Source organism: Gorilla gorilla, chromosome 5 (assembly GCF_029281585.2).
Source record: "Gorilla gorilla gorilla isolate KB3781 chromosome 5, NHGRI_mGorGor1-v2.1_pri, whole genome shotgun sequence".
NCBI classification, from domain to species: Eukaryota; Metazoa; Chordata; class Mammalia; order Primates; family Hominidae; genus Gorilla; species Gorilla gorilla.
In genome coordinates this window covers 97,548,336-97,566,853 of record NC_073229.2, presented here as the reverse complement: position 1 = coordinate 97,566,853, position 18,518 = coordinate 97,548,336, and the positions used below count along the sequence as shown (strand labels likewise).

The 18,518-nt window shown below is 44.6% G+C and overlaps 1 protein-coding gene and 1 non-coding gene across 6 annotated transcripts in view; both read right to left on the bottom strand.

Moving 5' to 3' along the window:
* MTO1 (mitochondrial tRNA translation optimization 1) overlaps positions 1-17,220 on the bottom strand; it is a 41,775-nt gene extending 24,555 nt beyond the window's left edge. Inside the window, exons 1-4 of one of the 5 annotated variants that reach the window (XM_031012173.3) lie at positions 16,822-17,220; positions 12,487-12,686; positions 12,289-12,406; positions 5,253-5,542 (exon numbers count right to left, since the gene is read on the bottom strand). In XM_031012173.3, coding sequence (XP_030868033.1) covers positions 5,253-5,542; positions 12,289-12,406; positions 12,487-12,686; positions 16,822-17,038 — 825 coding nt within the window. In that variant the 5' untranslated portion in view covers positions 17,039-17,220. Of the gene's footprint in view, positions 1-5,252; positions 5,543-12,288; positions 12,407-12,486; positions 12,687-16,719 lie in introns of all 5 variants that reach the window. The other 4 variants (XM_055390627.2, XM_055390626.2, XM_055390625.2 and 1 more) reach the window with 4 other exon arrangements.
* Positions 14,715-14,817, bottom strand: LOC115935090 (U6 spliceosomal RNA). Its single transcript, XR_004070802.1, has one exon. It is a non-coding gene; the product is annotated as a U6 spliceosomal RNA (small nuclear RNA).
* Positions 17,221-18,518: the final 1,298 nt, after the last annotated feature.

The following is an 18,518-nucleotide window of genomic DNA, read 5'->3' as shown; positions in this document are numbered from 1 at the left end:
GATTCCGTCTCAAAAAAAAAAAAAGAAAAAAAAAAGTGTTTTTGTGCCCACCCAGGGACTCCTTGCTTTGTTTGGGCTGGGGGCCGTGGCTCACGCCTGTAATCCCAGCACTTTGGGAGGCGTGTGGATCACCTGAGGTCAGGAGTTTGAGAACAGCCTGGTCAACATGGTAAAACTCTGTCTCTACTAAAAAAATCCAAAAAATTGGCCAGGCATGGTGGCAGGTGCCTGTAATCCCAGCTACCTGGGAGGCTCAGGCAGGAGAATCGCTTGAACTCAGGGGGTGGAGGTTGCAGTGGGCCAAGCTTGCGCCATTACCATTGCACTCCAGCCTGGGCAAGACTCTGTCTCAAAAAAGAAGAAAGGGTTATCATAATTTGCATACTACCAAAGCAAATATATAAAAGTATCTTGCTCAAGGTAACAGAATATTTGAAGCCATACATCAGGATAACACTCACTGGAAACTAGGACCATCAATTCTTTTTTTTTTGTACAGGCAGGGTCTCATTATGTTGCCCAGGCTGGTCTTGAACTCCTAGGCTTAAGTGATCCTCCTACCTTGGCCTCCCAAAGTGCTGGTATTACAGGTGAGAGTCACTGTGCCTGGCCAATTCTTCATCCTCAATCTTAAACACATACAATATACTTCTTTTTTTTTTTTTTGAGACAGAGTCTTGCTCTGTCGCCAGGCTGAAGTGCAGTGGCATCATCTCTGCTCACTGCAACCTCTGCCTCCCGGGTTCAAGCAATTCTGCCTCAGCCTCCCAAGTAGCTGGGACTACAGGGGCATGCCACCATTCCCAGCTAATTTTTGTATTTTTAGTAGAGACAGGGTTTCACCATGTTGGCCAGGATGGTCTCAATCTTTTGACCTTGTGATCCACCTGCCTTGGCCTCCCAAAGTGCTGGGATTACAGGCGTGAGCCACCATGCCAAGCCACATTTTTTTAAAACTCGAGAGATAGGTAAAAGTGGCCTCTACACTTCAAAAATGTCGGCATCATTAAAGATTGACAAACTGTTCCAGATAAAAGACTTTAAAGAGAAATGACAATTAAACGCAATGCATGACCCTTGATTGGGAATAAAAAGGTTGTTTTGGGCTAGGCTTGGTGGCTCATACTTGTAATCCCCGCACTTTGGGGGCCCAAGGCAGGCAGATCCCTTTGGTCCATGAGTTTGAGACCAGCCTGGGTGACACTGCAAAAACTCATCTCTACAAAAAATACAAAAAGTAGCCAGGCATGGTGGTGAGCACCTGTGGTCGCAGCTACTTGGGAGGCTGAGGTAGAAGGATCATCCCAGCCTGGGAGGCGGAGGTTACAGTGAGCTGAGATTGCACCACTGCACTCCAGCCTGGGCAACACAGTGAGATCCTATCTCAAAAAAAAAAAAAAAAAGCTGCTTTGGACAGTATTTACCAATTAGCAAAATGTGACTACAGACTTTATGTTAGATAATAGCACTGTATCAGTGTTAAATTCTCTGAAATTTTTTTTTTTTTTTTGAGACATAGTCTTGCTGTTGCCCAGGCTGCAGTGCAGTGGCACAATCTCAGCTCACTGCAACCTCCCCATCCCTGGTTCAAGCGATTCTCATGCCTTAGCCTCCTGAGTAGCTGGGATTACAGGCGCATGCCACCACGCCCAGCTAATTTTCGTATTTTTAGTAGAGGTGAGGTTTCACCATATTGGCCAGGCTGGTCTTGAACTCCTGACCTCAAGTGATCCACCTGCCTTGGCCTCCCAAAGTGCTAGGATTATAGGCATGAGCCACTGCGCCTGGACTCTTTTCTGTCTTTAAAAAAATTTTTTGGTCAGGCGCAGTGGCTCATGCCTGTAATCCTAACACTTTGGGAGGCCAAGGTGGGCAGATCATTTGAGAACAGCAGTTCAAAACCAGCCGGCCCAACATGGTGAAACCCTGTCTCCACTAAAACTACAAAAATTAGGCGTGTTGGCGGGTGCCTGTAATCCCGGCTACTGAGGAGGCTGAGGCATGAGAACTGACTGAACTCAGAAGGCGAGACTGCAGTAAACCGAGATTGCACCACTGCACTCCAGCCTGGGGGATAGTGTGAGACTCTGTCTCAAAAAAAAAAAAAAAAATTAAATTTTATTGTCCCTGCATCGTACTCTGAATTTTGTCATTGCATAAGGGTTATATAAAAGGATGTCTCTGTGCTTAGTTGAGATATAGGCTTAAGGTAAGAGCTCATCATCTCTGCAATTTACTCCCAAATATTCCAGAAAAAAAAGAGTAAGAATAAATGTGTATATTACCGTCTTACACAGTAAATATGGACATAAATTGATATATCTATAGCGATAAATATGGTAAAATATTAACAGTGAGTGACGTTCAATGGTTTGTAGGAGTTTGTTGTGAAAAAACTCTTACGTTGAGAAAAGTCTTACAACTTTTTCTCCATGTTGCTTACTTTTTCTTTTTCTCCGTCTTTTTAAAATAAAATTATATGTGTTGAGGGTTAACTTTCTTTTCTTTTTTTTTTTTTTTTTTTTGAGATGGAGTCTTGCTGTTGCCCAGGCCGGAGGCTGGAGTGCAGTGGCACAATCACAGCTAACTGCAACCTCTGCCTCCCAGGTTCAAGCAATTTTCCTGCCTCAGCCTCCCGAGTAGCTGGGATTACAGGCATGAGCCACCATGCCTGGCTAATTTATTTATTTATTTTTTATTTTTAGTAGGGATGGAGTTTCACCATGTTGGCCAGACTGGTCTTGAACTCCTGACCTCAAGTGATCCACCCGCCTCAGCCTCCCAAACTGTTGGGATTACAGGCATGAGCCACCATGCCCAGCTGAGGGTTAACTTTCAATAGATCACAGCGCGGTAGTTGCTCTGCTATGTCTGAAACCCCACCCCAGAAGCAGGTCAACTAAGAATGGTTCAGTGTCAGGTTCTCCACAAAAATGCATTGTGTGATGGGCAAGGGGGCGGCTGCCTTTCCAGCAGCACCACCTGATATTGTTTCAAAAGCTTAATTTAGGCCGGGCATGGTGGCTTATGCCTGTAATCCCAGCATTTTGGGAGGCCGAAGGTTGATCACCTGAGGTCAAGAGTTTGAGACCAGTTGGGTGCGGTGGCTCACGCCTGTAATCCCAACACTTTGGGAGGCCGAGGCTGGCGGATCACCTGAGGTAGGGAGTTCGTGACCAGCCTGACCAACATGGAGAAACCCCATCTACTAAAAATACAAAATTAGCCAGGTGTGGTGACACATGCCTGTAATCCCAGCTACTCAAGAGACTGAGGCAGGAGAATTGCTCGAACCCGTGAGGTGGATGTTGCAGTGAGCCGAGATCGTGCTGTTGCACTCCAGCCTGGGCAACAAGAGTGAAATGCCATCTCAAAAAAAAAAAAAAACAAAGAGTTCAAGACCAGCCTGACCAACATGGTGAAACCCTGTCTCTACTAAAAATACAAAAACAAATTAGCTGGGCATGGCGGTGGGCACCTGTAATTCCAGCTACTAGGGAGGCTGAGACAGGAGAATTGCTTGAACCCAGGGGGCGGAGGCTGCAGTGAGCTGAGATCGTGCCATTGCACCACAGGCTGGGCAACAAGACTGAATCTCCATCTCAAAAAGCAAAACAAAACAAAACAAAAAACGCCTATTTGACCAGGCGCGGTGGCTCATGCCTGTAATCCCAGCACTTTGAGAGGCTGAGGTGGGCGGATGGCTTGAGCTCAGGAGTACGAGACCAGCCTGGGCAATATGGCGAGACCCTGTCTCTATTAAAAATAATAATAAATGAAAAAATTTTTTAAAATAAAAGCTTAATTTACAAAATATGTAAGGTTATAAAAGTAATGAAATTTAAGATTTGCCAGGCACGGTGGCTCACGCCTGTAATGCTAGCACTTTGGGAGGCTGAGGAGGGTGGATTACCTAAGGTAAGGAGTTTGAGACCAGCCCGGCCAACATGGCAAAACACCGTCTCTATTAAAAATACAAAAATTAGCCAGTGTGGCGGCAGGAGCCTGTAATCCCAGCTACTCAGGAGGCTGAGGCAGGAGAATTGCTTGAACCCGGGAGGCGGAGGTTGCAGTAAGCCGAGATTGCACCACTGCACTCCAGCCTGGGCAACAATGGCGAAACTCCGTCTCAAAAAAAGAAAAAAAAAAAAAAAGTCGGGTGCAGTGGCTCACATCTGTAATCCCAGCACCAGCACTTTGGGAGGTTGAGGCAGTCGGATCACCTAAGGTCAGGAGTTCAAAACCAGCCTGGCCAACATGGTGAAACCCCATCTCTACAAAACTATAAAAATTAGCCAGGCATGATGGCGGGTACTTGCAATCCCAGCTACTAGGGAGGCTGAGGTGGGAGAATCGCTTGAACCCAGGATGCAGAAGTTGCAGTGCACCAAGATTTCACCATTGTGCTCCAGCAGGGCGACAGACTGAGACTGTCTCAAAAAAACAAAAAAAAGAAATTTACGATTTATGGGAAAATACCCAATTAGCCAAGTTAGCTAATCCCTTTTAGAGATTACTTCTTTAGGCTGAGTGCAGTGGCTGACGCCTATAATCCCAGCACTTTGAGAGGCTGAAATGGGTGGATCACGAGGTCAGGAGTTCGAGACCAGCCTGGCCAATATGGTGAAACACTGTCTCTATTAAAAATATAAAAATTAGCCGGGTGTGGTGGCGCGTGCCTGTATACTTGGGAGGCTGAGGCAGAAGAACTGCTTGAACCCAGGAGGCAGACGTTGCAGTGAGCTGAGATCGTGCCACTGCTCTCCAGTCTGGGTGACAGAGCAAGTCTCCACCTCAAAAAAAAAAAAAAGGATAACTTCTTTGGCTGGGTTCGGTGGTTTACACCTGCCATCCCAGCACTTTGGGAGGCCAACGGGGGTGGATCCTTTGAGCCCAGGAGTTCGAGACCAGCCTGGGCAACATAGTGAAACCCCATTTCTCAAAAAAATTTTAAAAAGCCAGGCACAATGGCTCATGCCTATGGTCTCAGCTACTCAAGGGGGTTGAGGTGGGAGGATCACTTGAGCCCAGGAGGTCAAGGCTGTAGTGACCCATAATTGTACCACTGCACTCCAGCCTGGGTGACAAGGTGAGACCTTATCTCAAAAAAAAAAAAAAAAATCATTTCTTTGCACTATAAGCAATAGTGCTATAAAGTGAACTGCTGCCAAAAAAAAAAAAAAAAGTTACAGTACTTCCTGCTGTGAATAGCCAATACCAGCTGTAAGCCAGGTTTTCATAAAGTATCTTACCTTAATCCATACTGTCTCATTGGTAAAGCTGAATGGTACGGATGGATTGTCCGGTATATGCTTGTTTAGAATACTGAAATTAATGGACTCTTTGGCAATTCGGGGTGGAGTCCCAGTCTTCAACCTTCCCACCACAAACCCTAACTTCTCCAGTGTCTGAGCCAATCCTATAGAAGGCTGATCCCCTAAACGTCCTGCTGGATGTGTCTCCAATCCAATTACAATCATGCCTCTCAGAAATGTCCCAGTAGTCAGAATCACACTCTCTGCATATACTGTGCTTCCATCCACTAAATAACAAGAAAAAAGAATAAAGTCATTATCTATGTATCTATGTATCTATGTGTCTATGTATTTATCTATCTATCTATCTATCTATCTATCTATCTGAGATGAAGTCTCACTCTATCGCCAGGCTGGAGGGCAGTGGTGCAATCTCCGCTCACTGCAACCTCCGCCTCCCGGGTTCAAGCAATTCTCTTGCCTCAGCCTCCCGAGTAGCTGAGATTACAGGCATGCGCCACCACGCTCAGCTAGTTTTATATTTTTAGTAGAGATGGGGTTTCTCCATGTTGGTCAGGCTGGTCTCGAATTGCCGACCTCAGGTGATCCACCCACCTCTGCCTCCCAAAGCGCTGGGATTACTTACAGGCGTGAGCCACCGCGCCCAGCCTAAAGTCATTTTTTAAATTGTTACCATGGATCAAAATGGAATGTGACTATTTTACATTACAACTACAGAAAAACTATCAGTCTTTAGAAACTTGAGAATCTTTTTTAATATTTTTGTTTTTTCAAGCCTTATCGACATATAACAGACATATAAAAAACTGTATATATTTAAAGTATGCAACATGGTGTTTTGATACAAGTATACCTTCTGTGATGATACCCACAATCAAGCTAATTAATATAACCATCACCTCACATAGTTACACGTTTTGTTTGTGTGGTGAGAACACTTACGATCTACTCCCTTAGCAAATTTCAAGTATATCATACGTTATTATTAACTACAGTTACCATACTGCTCACTAGATTGCTAGAACTTATTCAACTTACAGCTGAAAATGTATAACCTTTGAGCAATATCTTCCCATTTCCCCTACCCCAGACAAAGAATTTTAAATGAGTAAGAAGGCTAATATGTTATCAATCTCAATCTAAGCAATCTAGGAGAGAGAATACAATGTGTTATCACCAATTCACATGTACCTAAAATCATATCAGCACTAAAAAGTTAGTCTCAATTAATTTAAAAAATTAATTAATTTTAGACTTCAGGATAAATATGGCATACAACCTCACATTTCTTCTCCCTTCTAAAACTCAAAGAAAATTAAATAGGGGAATAAAAAAGGTATAAAACCAAAAGGACAAGTAATGAAAAAGAACCAGTCAGAAGATGAGAAATTTCAATATATTTTTGAAAGATAGAAAGTGGTTGGAAGAATGGTAACTCATCTAGCAGAGGGGAGATAGCTATAACTTAAGTATTAATATCTGAAGAGAAGATATATCAATGAGAATGAACTAATTTGCCCTGCAAAGGCTCAGAAATTAGAGAACTGAGAATAAGAACTGAGGAGGAATGTAGAAATGAAACTTGGAACAGAAAATGAAAGAAACAGCTGAAATTTACACATTAAGGTTTTGTCCTCAGATAGCTCTACCTTACAGTAAAATGGAGGCTTATTCTTCAGGTAATGGGGACTTTTTGTTTAATGGGTACAGAATTTTAATTTGGGATGATGAAAATGTTCAAGAGACCGTTGGTGGTGATGGGTGCACAACACTGTCAATGTACTTAATAGCACTGAATTGTACACTTAAAAATGGTTAAAATGGTACATTTTATGGTTTGTATATTTTACCACAAAAAAATTGTTATTGTTGGGCCTATAATATATGGACAGGATCACAAAATAGCATTTAAAGATATTAAATTAAATCGGCCAGGCTCAGTGGCTCATGACTATAATATGAACACTTTGAGAGACTGGGGCAGGAAGATCACTGGAGCCCTGGGGTTCAAGACCAGTCCTGGCAACATAGTGAGACCCCCATCTCTACAAAAAAAAATAATAAATTAGCCAGGGGTGGTGACACATGCCTGTGGTCCCAGTTACACAGGAGGCTGAGGCAGGAAGATCACTTGGGTCCAGGTGGTCGAGGCTACAGCGAGCTGTGATCAAGCCACTGCACTCCAGCCTAAGAAAGAGGGCAAGAACTTGTCTCAAAAATAAAAAAATAAACAATTTAAGGGTATAAACATAAATACTAATAAAAACAATATAACCATTAAATCTGGAAAATAAAGAAAGTCGGGGGAGACAAGGAAATGAAAGTAAAACTAATTTAGTAATTGTTACTTGAGGGAAGTCAGTGAGCATATTATATTATATATAAAATCATAGCTTTTAAGGTAACCATCGGAACCCACAAACTTAAAAAAAAAAAGCATGGCCTCCAAAAGCAAAGCAAACACAGATTAAGTTTTTTTTTTTTTTAAAAAAAGGTACAGAGGAACAGTGTGTATAATATGCTACGATTTTGTGAAAACAACAAAAAATACATATGCATGAAGACATGTACATATGCCTAGGTAGAAAGACCACACAACAGATTAACAAAGCAAATGCTCCTGAGAAAGAAAACTGGCTGGTTGAGGAGACAAAGTGAAGGAGACAGACTATCTTTTTTTTTCTACTGAGACAGACTCTTGCTGTCTCACCCAGGCTGGAGTGCAGTAGCAAGATCTCGGCTCACTGCAACCTCCATCTCCCAGGTTCAAGTGATACTCCTGCCTTAGCCTCCTGAGTAGCAGGGACTACAGGCGTGAGCCATCATGCCTGGCTAATTTTTGTATTTTTAGTAGAGACGAGTTTCGCCACGTTGGCCAGACTGGTCTCAAACTCCCGACCTCAGGTGATCCACCTGCCTCGGCCTCCCAAACTGCTGGGATTACAGGTGTGAGCCATAATCACATAATGCCCATAATGCCCAGCTAAGACAGACTATCTTTTCACTCTATATGCTTTTTGTAGCCTTTAAGTTGTTGGCCTAAGTATGTATTTCCCAATCAAGAAAATTAATAAATCTACAATAAAAATGAAAATGGGAATTAAGATATGTATTTTAAATGACACTCCTGGGCCACGCGCGGTGGCTCATGCCTGTAATCCCAGCACTTTGGGAGGCCGAGGTGGGCGGACCACAAGGTCAGGAGATCGAGACCATCCTGGCCAACACAGTGAAACCCCATCTCTACTAAAAATACAAAAAAGTAGCCGGGCATGGTGGCACGTGCCTGTAGTCCCAGCTACTCGAGAGGCTGAGGCAGGAGAATCGCTTGAACCTGGGGGGCAGAGGTTGCAGTAAGCCAAGATCATGCCATTGCACTCCAGCCTGGGCTACACAGTGAGACTCTGTCTCAAAAATAAATAAAAAGAAAAAAAATAAATAAATAAATAAATAAAATAAAATAAAAGATGACACTCCCTGGCACAGCCTCTCTTACCATTTTGTTCCCAGAATGCTAGTGGGCAGCCATATTATTCTCTTAGGTGGAAAACTGATTCTTCTGAGAACTAACAGACATTGATATTTGAGAATTCACCAAACCAAAAGGCTGGTTCAAATCTTTTCTTTTTTTTTGAGACGGAGTTTTGCTCATTATCAGGCTGGAGTGCAGTGGCACTATCACGGCTTACCACAACCCGCACCTCCAGGGTTCAAGTGGTTCTCCTGCCTCAGCCTCCCGAGTGGCTAGGATTACAGGCATGTGCCACCACACCTGGGTAATTTTGTATTTTTAGTAGAGACGGGGTTTCTCCATGTTGGTCAGGCTGGTCTTGAACTCCCAACCTCAGGTGATCCACCCACCTCGGCCTCCTAAAGTGCTGGGATTACAGGCGTGAGCCACCGCGTCCAGCAGTTCAAGTCTTAATCACCACCAGAATCAGCCAGGCAATAAAATTAACTGTGCACACACAAATCTTCCAGTGTTTTAGTGCCTTATTTATTTATTTAGAGACGGAGTCTCACTCTTGTTGCCCAGGCTGGAGTGCAGTGGCACGATCTCGGCTCACTGCAACCTCCGCCTCCTGGGTTCAAGCGATTCTCTTGCCTCAGCCTCCTGAGTAGCTGGGATTACAGGTGCATGCCACCACGCCCAGCTAATTTTTTTATTTTTAGTAGAGACAGGTTCACCACGTTGGCCAGGCTAGTCTCAAACTCCTGACCTCAGTGATCCGCCCGCCTCAGCCTCCCAAAGTGCTGGGATTACAGGCGTGAGCCACCATGCCCAACCTAGTGCCTCATTTAAAAATGTAACAGGCTGGGCATGGCAGCTCATGCCTGTAATCCCAACACTTTGGGTGGCTGAGGTGGGAGGATCACTTGAGCCTAGGAGTTCAAGACCAGTCTAGGCAACACAGGGAAGCAACATAGGGAGATCCCACGTCTCCAAAAAAATTGAAAATAAGCTGGGTGTGGTGGTGTACACCTATAGTCCCAGCTACTTGGGAGGTTGAGGTGGGAGGATCACCTCTGGGAGGTGGAGGCTACAGTGAGCGATTATAGTGCCACTGCACTCCATCCTGGGTGACAGAGTAAGACCCTGTCTCCAAAACCAAAAACGCAAAGAAGTCAATAGAAAACCAAAGTTCGCTAGATACTTAAAGGAAGTTGTGTACATGAAAGAGAGCAGCCCAAACACATAAACAGAACTAAAAAATCTGGAGAAGGCCAGGTGTGGTGGCTCACGCCTATAATACCAGCACTTTGGGAGGTGGAGGTAGGCGGATCACTTGAGGTCAGGAGTTCAAGACCAGCCTGGCCAACATGGTAAAACCCTGTCTCCACTAAAAACACAAAAATTAGCTGGGCATGGTTGCTGCTGTCTGTAATCCCAGCTACTCGGGAGGCTGAGGCAGGAGAATTGCTTGAACCTGGGAGATGGAGGTTGCAGTAAGCCAAGATCGTACCACTGCACTCTAGCCTGGGTGACAGAGTGAGACTCTGTCTCAAAATAAATAAATAAAATAAAGCAATTATTAACTCAAGGCAAAACCAAGTATATGAAAGGGACAAACATAATACACTTCCATGCAGTAAACAATACTTAGTCAATAATGTAAATACTATCAACCAAAAATTACGGCATAATTATATCAGAAGGAGAGAGGGAAGGAAAATTGGACATTGAAGAGAATTACCATAATAATAAGTTAATAGGCTGGGCACAGTGCTCATGCCTGTAATCCCAGCATTTTCAGACGCTGAGGTGGGCAGATCGCTTGAGGTCAGGAGTTCAAGACCAGCCTGACCAACATGGTGAAACTCTGTCTCTACTAAAAATACAAAAAATTAGCCGGGCATGGTGGCAGTCGCCTGTAATCCCAGCTACTTGGGAGGCTGAGGCAGGAGAATTGCTTGAACCTGGGAGGGAAACGTTGCAGTGAGCCAAGATGGTACCACTGCACTCCAGACTAGGCAACAGAGCCAGACTCTGTCTCAAAAAATGTTAATAGATGGCTGGGTGCGGTGGCTCACAGCTGTAATCCCAGCACTCTGGGAGGGTGAGGCGGGTGGATCACAAGGTCAGGAGAAGACCATCCTGGCCAACGTGGTGAAACCCCATCTCTACTAAAAATACAAAAATTAGCTGGGCATGGTGGTACGTGCCCGTAGTCCCAGCTACTCAGGAGGCTGAGGCAGGAGAATCGCTTGAACCCGGGAGGCGCAGGTTGCGGTGAGCCGATATCGCACCACTGCATTCCAGCCTGGCACAGAGTGAGACTCCGTCTCAAAAAAAAAAAAAAAAAAAAAAGTTAATAGATAATGTCTAGAACTGTAAATTAGGAAGTAAAAAGATAAGCCTGCTATTTAGAAATATGGAAGTATATACAATAAGTGACAACTAAAAAAGCTGAAGTGTCTGTCTCCAGGGAAGGAGATGGTTGTTTTCCCACATAAATTTCTAAATTTATTTTATTTTTATTTATTTATTTATTTATTTATTTATTTTGAGACAGAGTTTCGCTCTTGTTGCCCAGGCTGGAGAGCAATGGTGTGATCTCGGCTCACTGCAACCTCCACCTCCTGGGTTCAAGTGATTGTCTGGCCTCAGCCTCCTGAGTAGCTGGGATTTCAAGCATGCGCCACCACACCTGGCTAATTTTGTATTTTTAGTAGAGATGTGTTTCTCCATGTTGTTCAGGCTGGTCTTGAACTCCCAACCTCAGGCGATCTGCCTGCCTTGGCCTCCCAAAGTGTTGGGATGACAGGTGTGAGCCACTACACCCAAACTTATTATTTATTTATTTTGACACAGGGTCTCACTCTGTTGCCCAGGCTGGAGTGCAGTGGCATAATCACAGCTCACTGAAGTCTCAACCTCCTGGGCTCAAGCAATCCTCCCACTTCAGCTACTTGAGTAGCTGAAACTACAGGCACCTGCTACCACACCGGCTAATTTTGTATTTTTTTGTAGACATGAGGTTTTGCCATCTTGCTGAGGCTGGTCTCAAACTCTGGGGCTCAAGCAATCCACCTACCTCGGCCTCCCAAAGTGCTAGGATTACGGGCATGAGCCACCATGCTCAGACCCTTTTAATGTTTAAAGAAAAAATTGTATGCATGAGTTATTTTGATAAAAAACATACATAACTCTTTTACATAAAAATATATATAAGCTGTTAAAATATGAATTTTTAAAAAAATTAAAGTCAGAACCAGAAAAAACAGAAATTACAATAGAAAGATGGGGAGAGAGGGAGACATAAATATGCAGATTATAAAGTTCTACACTAAGATGGAACATGGTACTGATGAGCCTAGAATTTGACTGAGCATCATAAATGCCAAGATGAAAAGAGAAACGTATTTATTTATATAGTTTTCCTCATCCAGGTAGAGAAAATGCAACAAGTTCCTTGAATAAGCAACATATCTCCACACTTTGCTCTAAAATAAATTTCTCACATGGAATTTGATATGCTGTTATCATACACCATCTATAACCAATACGTACCCAAAACAACCCCACTGACACGGCATTTCCCAGTGTGTTCAGGCTCTGGTTCTGTAAGAATAAGATCTTCTACAGCTCCCTCCTGAACAGTAAGCAGTGGTGTATTCAAGATTTCTTTCTGTCAAAAGAAAATGCCAGTTGAAACATGGTAATTAAACAATCACTATAATCTTTCCTGTGCTCATGCCCTATTCTTACCTGCATGTTCTGTTTATAGAGTTTCCTATCAATCTGAGCTCTCAGACCCCACACAGCTGGTCCCTTACGCCGGTTTAATACTTTATAATGTACACCAGACTGGTCACAGATGCGAGAACACAGGCCATCCAAGGCATCTACTTCCCTCATTAAATGTCCCTTTCCGATGCCGCCAAAGGAAGGATTACATGACATCTGACCTAAAGAGAATAGACATAAACAAAATAAATATATGAGCACCTTGCACATAGTGACTACTTAATAAGGAAATATTTATACAGGTGACTATAATCATCTCATATGATAAAAAATAGAAAACGTGAAAGATATACTACAAAGAAAATCCCAAAGACCCAATGGGATGCAAAAGTGTCCAGGGCAACCTGGATGACAAACCACTTCCTGAACTTCCTTTTGTTTTTTTTAAGATGGAGTCTCACTCTGTCACCCAGGCTGGAATGCAGTGGTACAATCTCGGCTCACTGCAACCTCTGCCTCCTGGGTTCAAGCGATTCTCCTGCCTCAGCATCCCGAGTAGCTGGGATTACAGGTGTCCGGCACCACGCCTGGCTAATTTTTGTATTTTTGGTAGAGACGGGTTTCACCATGTCGACCAGGCTGGTCTCAAACTCCTGACCTCAGGTGATCTGCCCACCTCGGCCTCCCAGAGTGCTGGGATTACAGCCGTAAGCCACCGCGCCCGGCCTGAACTTTCTTTTGAATCTCTTCCTTGATGCATATTTTTACTGTTTCACTAGGTTGCCTTTTCCTTTCAAACATGTAATCCTTACCCCATGAAACCTTTCTAAACCAAGTATACTTGGTTTTTAAATTTATCTGTTCTTTTTTGATACAGCACCAGAGGAATCTACCAAATCAAGCACACTTGTAAGAAGTCCCTGGTCCTTCAACATAAATAAAGACAAAAATAAATAAATAAATAAAAAACAGGGCCGGGTGTGGTGGCTCACGCCTGTAATCCTAGCACTTTGGGAGGCCAAAGAGGGTGGATTGCTGGAGCTCAGGAGTTTGAGACCACCCTGGGCGACACAGTGAAACCCCGTCTCTACTAAAATACAAAAAAATAGCCAGGCATGGCAGTTTGCACCTGTAATCCCAGCTACTTGGGAGGCTGAGGCAAAAGAATCGCTTGAACCTGGGAGGCTGAGGTTGCAGTGAGCCGAGATGGCACCATCGCACTCCACCCTGGGTGACAACAGTGACTCCATCTCAAAAAAAAAAAAAAAAGAAACAAGAAAAAACAAAGAAGCCCCTTGGCACTGGTTCAGTTACAACCAATTATGTCTTCCATAAATGCCATCTGATATCTTCTTTTTGCACTTACTTTGCAGAATTAAATATGATTAAATTACAAATTTCTTGTGAGTGAAGACCATATTTTATACCTTTCCCTTACATTTACCCAGTCTTACCTGGAGGTCTAAACCCGTGTGGTTACCTCAAAAGTTTTTGTGGGAGGTGGAGGGATGGGCAAGTTATGTCAAAATCCACATATCCACTGCCACCACATCAAGAATCAAGACCTCCAAAAGTTGTTTTTTTTTTTTTTTTTTTGAGACAGAGTTTCGCTCTTGTCGCCCAGGCTGGAGTGCAATGGCACGATCTCAGCTCACTGCAACCTCCACCTCCCGAGTTCAAGTGATTCTCCTGCCTCAGCCTCCCGAGTAGCTGGGATTACAGGCATACGCCACCACACCTGGCTAATTTTCTTTTTTTTTTTTTTTTAGTATTTATTGATCATTCTTGGGTGTTTAATTTTCTATTTTTAATAGAGACAGGGTTCCTCCATGTTGGTCAGGCTGGTCTCGAACTCCCGACATCAGGTGATTTGCCCGCCTTTGCCTCCCAAACTGCTGGGATTACAGGCATGAGCCACCGTGCCCAGCCAAGATCTCCACAAGTTTTAATGGTCTCCACAGGGAGACTGGATAGCACTGTGATTATGAGCATGAAGTGTCATTATGAGGAGTGTGTGTGAAAGAGATATCTGGCTCAATTTCTAGACCTACCACTTATGAGCTCTGTGATCATGGCAAGTTACCTAACATACCTTAGACTCTATACTGTAAAAACAGGAATGACAGCTGTGGTAGATTATTTTCCTCCTTCTTCCTTTGAAATAGAAGACTCCTGGGCTCCCCAAATGCTGGGATTACAAGCGTGAGTAATCACCCCTGGCCTAGGTCTTTATTTTATTATTATTTTTTAAAAATATGGAACACTTCACAAATTTGTGCATCATCCTTGTGCAGGGGCTATGCTAATCCCTATATCATTCCAACTTTAGTTTATGTTGTTGCCAAAGCAAGCACTAGGTCTTTATTTTTTAAAAATATAAACAACAGGCCAGGTGTGGTGGCTCACACCTGTAATCCCAGCACTTTGGGAGGCTGACACGGGTGGATCACCTGAAGTCAGGAGTTGGAGACCAGCCTGGCCAACATGATGAAACCCCATCTCTACTAAAAATACAAAAAATTAGCTGGGCGTGGTGGCGGACTCCTCTAATCCCAGCCACTTGGGAGGCTGAGGCAGGAAATCGCTTGAACCCGGGAGGTGGAGGTTGCAGTGAGCCAAGATCGCGCCACTGCATTCTAGCCTGGTCAACAACAGCAAAACTCTGTCTCAAAAATGAAAGAAAAGAAAAGAAAAAACCCACTTGAATGTATGATGAGAAAAGTATAATCTTTTAGGAAATCATATAGCCTCCTCTCCCCCACCCACAAAACCGCAGTTAATAGTATATATTTCTTCACAGTTATGAGCTGAATGGTTATTTTAAAGAAGAATTTCAGGAATAAATAAGTGATTTATTCACAACTTTTACAAAACAAGTAAATATTCTAATTACTGCTCGCTCCTAAGCAAAAGGAAGGAGGAAAGACAAAAGTATACGTAATTTACAAGTTGATGTTTTAGCTAGTATCTATCATGATGCTACAGAACGGCCATCCAACCATTACCCATTAGAGCAAAAAAAGTACTGTCCAGTACTAAACACAAAATCCAGGGACGACAACCCAGAAGGAATATAGGATGCAAAAGGTAGCATGGCGCTGGGCACGGTGGCTCATGCCTGTAATCCCAGCATTTTGGGAGGCCGAGGCGGGCGGATCACAAGGTCAGGAGATCGAGACCATCCTGGCTAACATGGTGAAACCCCGACTCTACTAAAAATACAAAGAAAAAAAAAATTAGCCGGGCGTGGTGGTGGGTGCCTGTAATCCCAGCTACTCGGGAGGCTGAGGCAGGAGAATGGCATTAACCCGGAAGGCGGAGCTTGCAGTGAGCCGAGATGGCGCCACTGCACTTGAGCCTGGGTGACAGTGCAAGACTCTGTCTCAAAAAAAAAAAAAAAAAAAAGGTAGCATGGTTCTTCCAAAGGGCATCACAAAATCTTGACAGAAACACAAAGATCAGGCTGGGCAGAGTACTGAGCACCTGCAATCCCAGCTACTGGTTAGGCAGAGGCAGGAAAAGTTCTTGAGCCCAGAAAGCGGAGCCTGTAATGTGCAACGATCGTGCCTATGAGTAGTCACTGCACTCCAGCCTGGGCAACATGGCGAGACCCTGTCTCTAAAAAAAGTTTTTAAATAAAAACACAAGAACCGTTAGTAAAGGATTTTTTAATTTTATTAATATTATCATTATTTTGAGACGGAGTTTTGCTCTTTTGCCCAGGCTGGAGTGAAGTGGCGCAATCTCGGCTCACTGAAACCTCTGCCCCCGGGTTCAAGAGATTCTCCTGCCTCAGACTCCCGAGTAGCTGGGATTATAGGCGCCCGCCACCATGCCCGGCTAATTTTTGTATTTTTAGTAGAGACGGGCTTTTGCCGTGTTGGCCAAGCTGGTCTCAAACTCCTGACCTCAGGTGATCCACCTGCCTTGGCATCCCAAAGTGCTGGGATTAAAGAAGTGAGCCACTGCACCTGGCCATAAACCATTGTTAATAATGTTAATTCACCCTTTATCTGGAGTAACATAGTAGAAGGTAAACGCAGCAATGAACTAAGAAGCTACCAGCGAGTATTCTTGAAGTCTCTCCCTTTCCCAAGGCACTGACCCCGAACCCCAACCTCCTACAACGGACGACTGTCAGCAGCAGCATAATCTATGGTTCGCAGAATAGACTAATATAGAGTTCTGGCCTGGCCCGCCTGATCCTTGCGAGACACTGCTTGAGGCTAAAACCACAGAAGGTAGGATTCTCACTAGCTTTGAGGAAGGGAAGAGGTCCCCCGCTTCAGACCGGGGGAGGCGGGAAGGAAGCAGCCTGCGTCCTACGCCAAGTTCCACAGCACCCGCGCTCCTCACCGATCGTGTCCACGCGGTGAGTGAGGAGCAGAGTCCGAGAGCCGCACCGAGCGGCGGCGGTGGCTGCCTCAGTCCCGGCATGTCCTCCACCAATGACTATCACGTCGAAGTGCGGAGTCCGGGGCGCCGCGCTGTCACTGCTCAACCGTGCCAACGGAAATTGCTGCTTGGTGAAGGAAGCCGCGACCCAACGGCCACAGCCTCGGAAGTAGAACATGCTGGGAGAAAAATCTATCTGACTTTGAAGCTGACACGAGTGACGGTCAAAAAAACTTACGCAACAAGAGACAATCTGCAGGGCGCGGCCATCTTGCTTTAATATCACGGCGTAGGACGTCTACGTCCAGCGTCGCCGCTGATTGGCGGTTTGGAGCTACTTTCCTGGTGAGGGAGATGGGTGATCGCACGGATGGCCGGTTGTGTATTTTCTTTCCTAGTTCGTGCGGGCTTTTTTTTTTATTTATTTATTTTTATTTATTTATTTATTTATTTTTGAGACAGAGTCTCGCTCTGTTGCCCAGGCTGGAATGCAGTGGCGCGATTTCGGCTCACTGCAAGCTCCGCCTCCCTGGTTCGCGCCATTCTCCTGCCTTAGCCTCCGAGTAGCTGGGGCTACAGGCGCCCGCCACTACGCCCGGCTAATTTTTTGTATTTTTAGTAGAGACTGGGTTTCACCGTATTAGCCAGGATGTTCTCGATTTCCTGACCTCGTGATCCGCCCGTGCGGGCTTTTTTTGATTTCCTGTGGTTCTGGGTTGGGAGCTCCTACTAAAGGTCATCTTTTGTACTTTCTTAGGCCCTGCAGTCCTTATCGCCAGGTGGCCACCTACGATCAATGAATTTGATCACTTTGCCTTATCAGATCTTTGTGATCTGACAATCTGATACACTGTCACCTTCTGTTTGTCTATAAAAACTAAGGGCTGAAAATAAGAATAGATGCGGGCCGGGCGCGGTGGCTCACGCCTGTATTCCCAGCACTCTGGGAGGCCGAAGCAGGTGGATCACAAGGTCAGGAGATGGAGACCATCCTGGCCAACATGGTGAAACCCCATCGCTACTAAAAAAAAAAAAAAAAAAAAAAAAAAAATTAGCCGGGAGTGGTGGCATGCACCTGTAATCCCAGCTACTCAGGAGACTGAGGCAGGAGAATCGCTTGAACCTGGGAGGCCGAGGTTGCAGTGAGCCAAGATTGTGCCACTGCACTCCAGCCTGGGCGACAGAGCAAGACTCCGTCTCAAAAAAAAAGAAAAAGAAAGAAAAGAAAAAGAATAGATTCGAAAGGAGTTCAAATATATTTGTGGACTGAAAGATTCATGATGGTGCCTGGGCATGGTGGATCACGCCTGTAATCCTAGCACTTTGGGAGGCCGAGGGGGGCAGATTGCCTGAGCTCAGGAGTTCGAGACCAATCTGGGCAACATGGTGAAACCCCGTCTGTACTAAAATACAAAAAAAAATTAGCCAGGTGTGGTGGTATGCACGTGTAGTCCCAGCTACTTGGGCGGCTGAGGCAGGAGAATTGCTTGAACCCGTAGGCAGAGGTTGCAGTGAGCCGAGATCGTGCCACTGCACTCCAGCCTGGCGACAAGAGTGAGACTCTGTCTCAAAAAAAAAAAAAAAAAAAAAAAGAGAGATTCATGATGGCTAATTGGTTAATTAGAAGAATCGGTTGGTTGGAGGTTAAATGTCCAGCC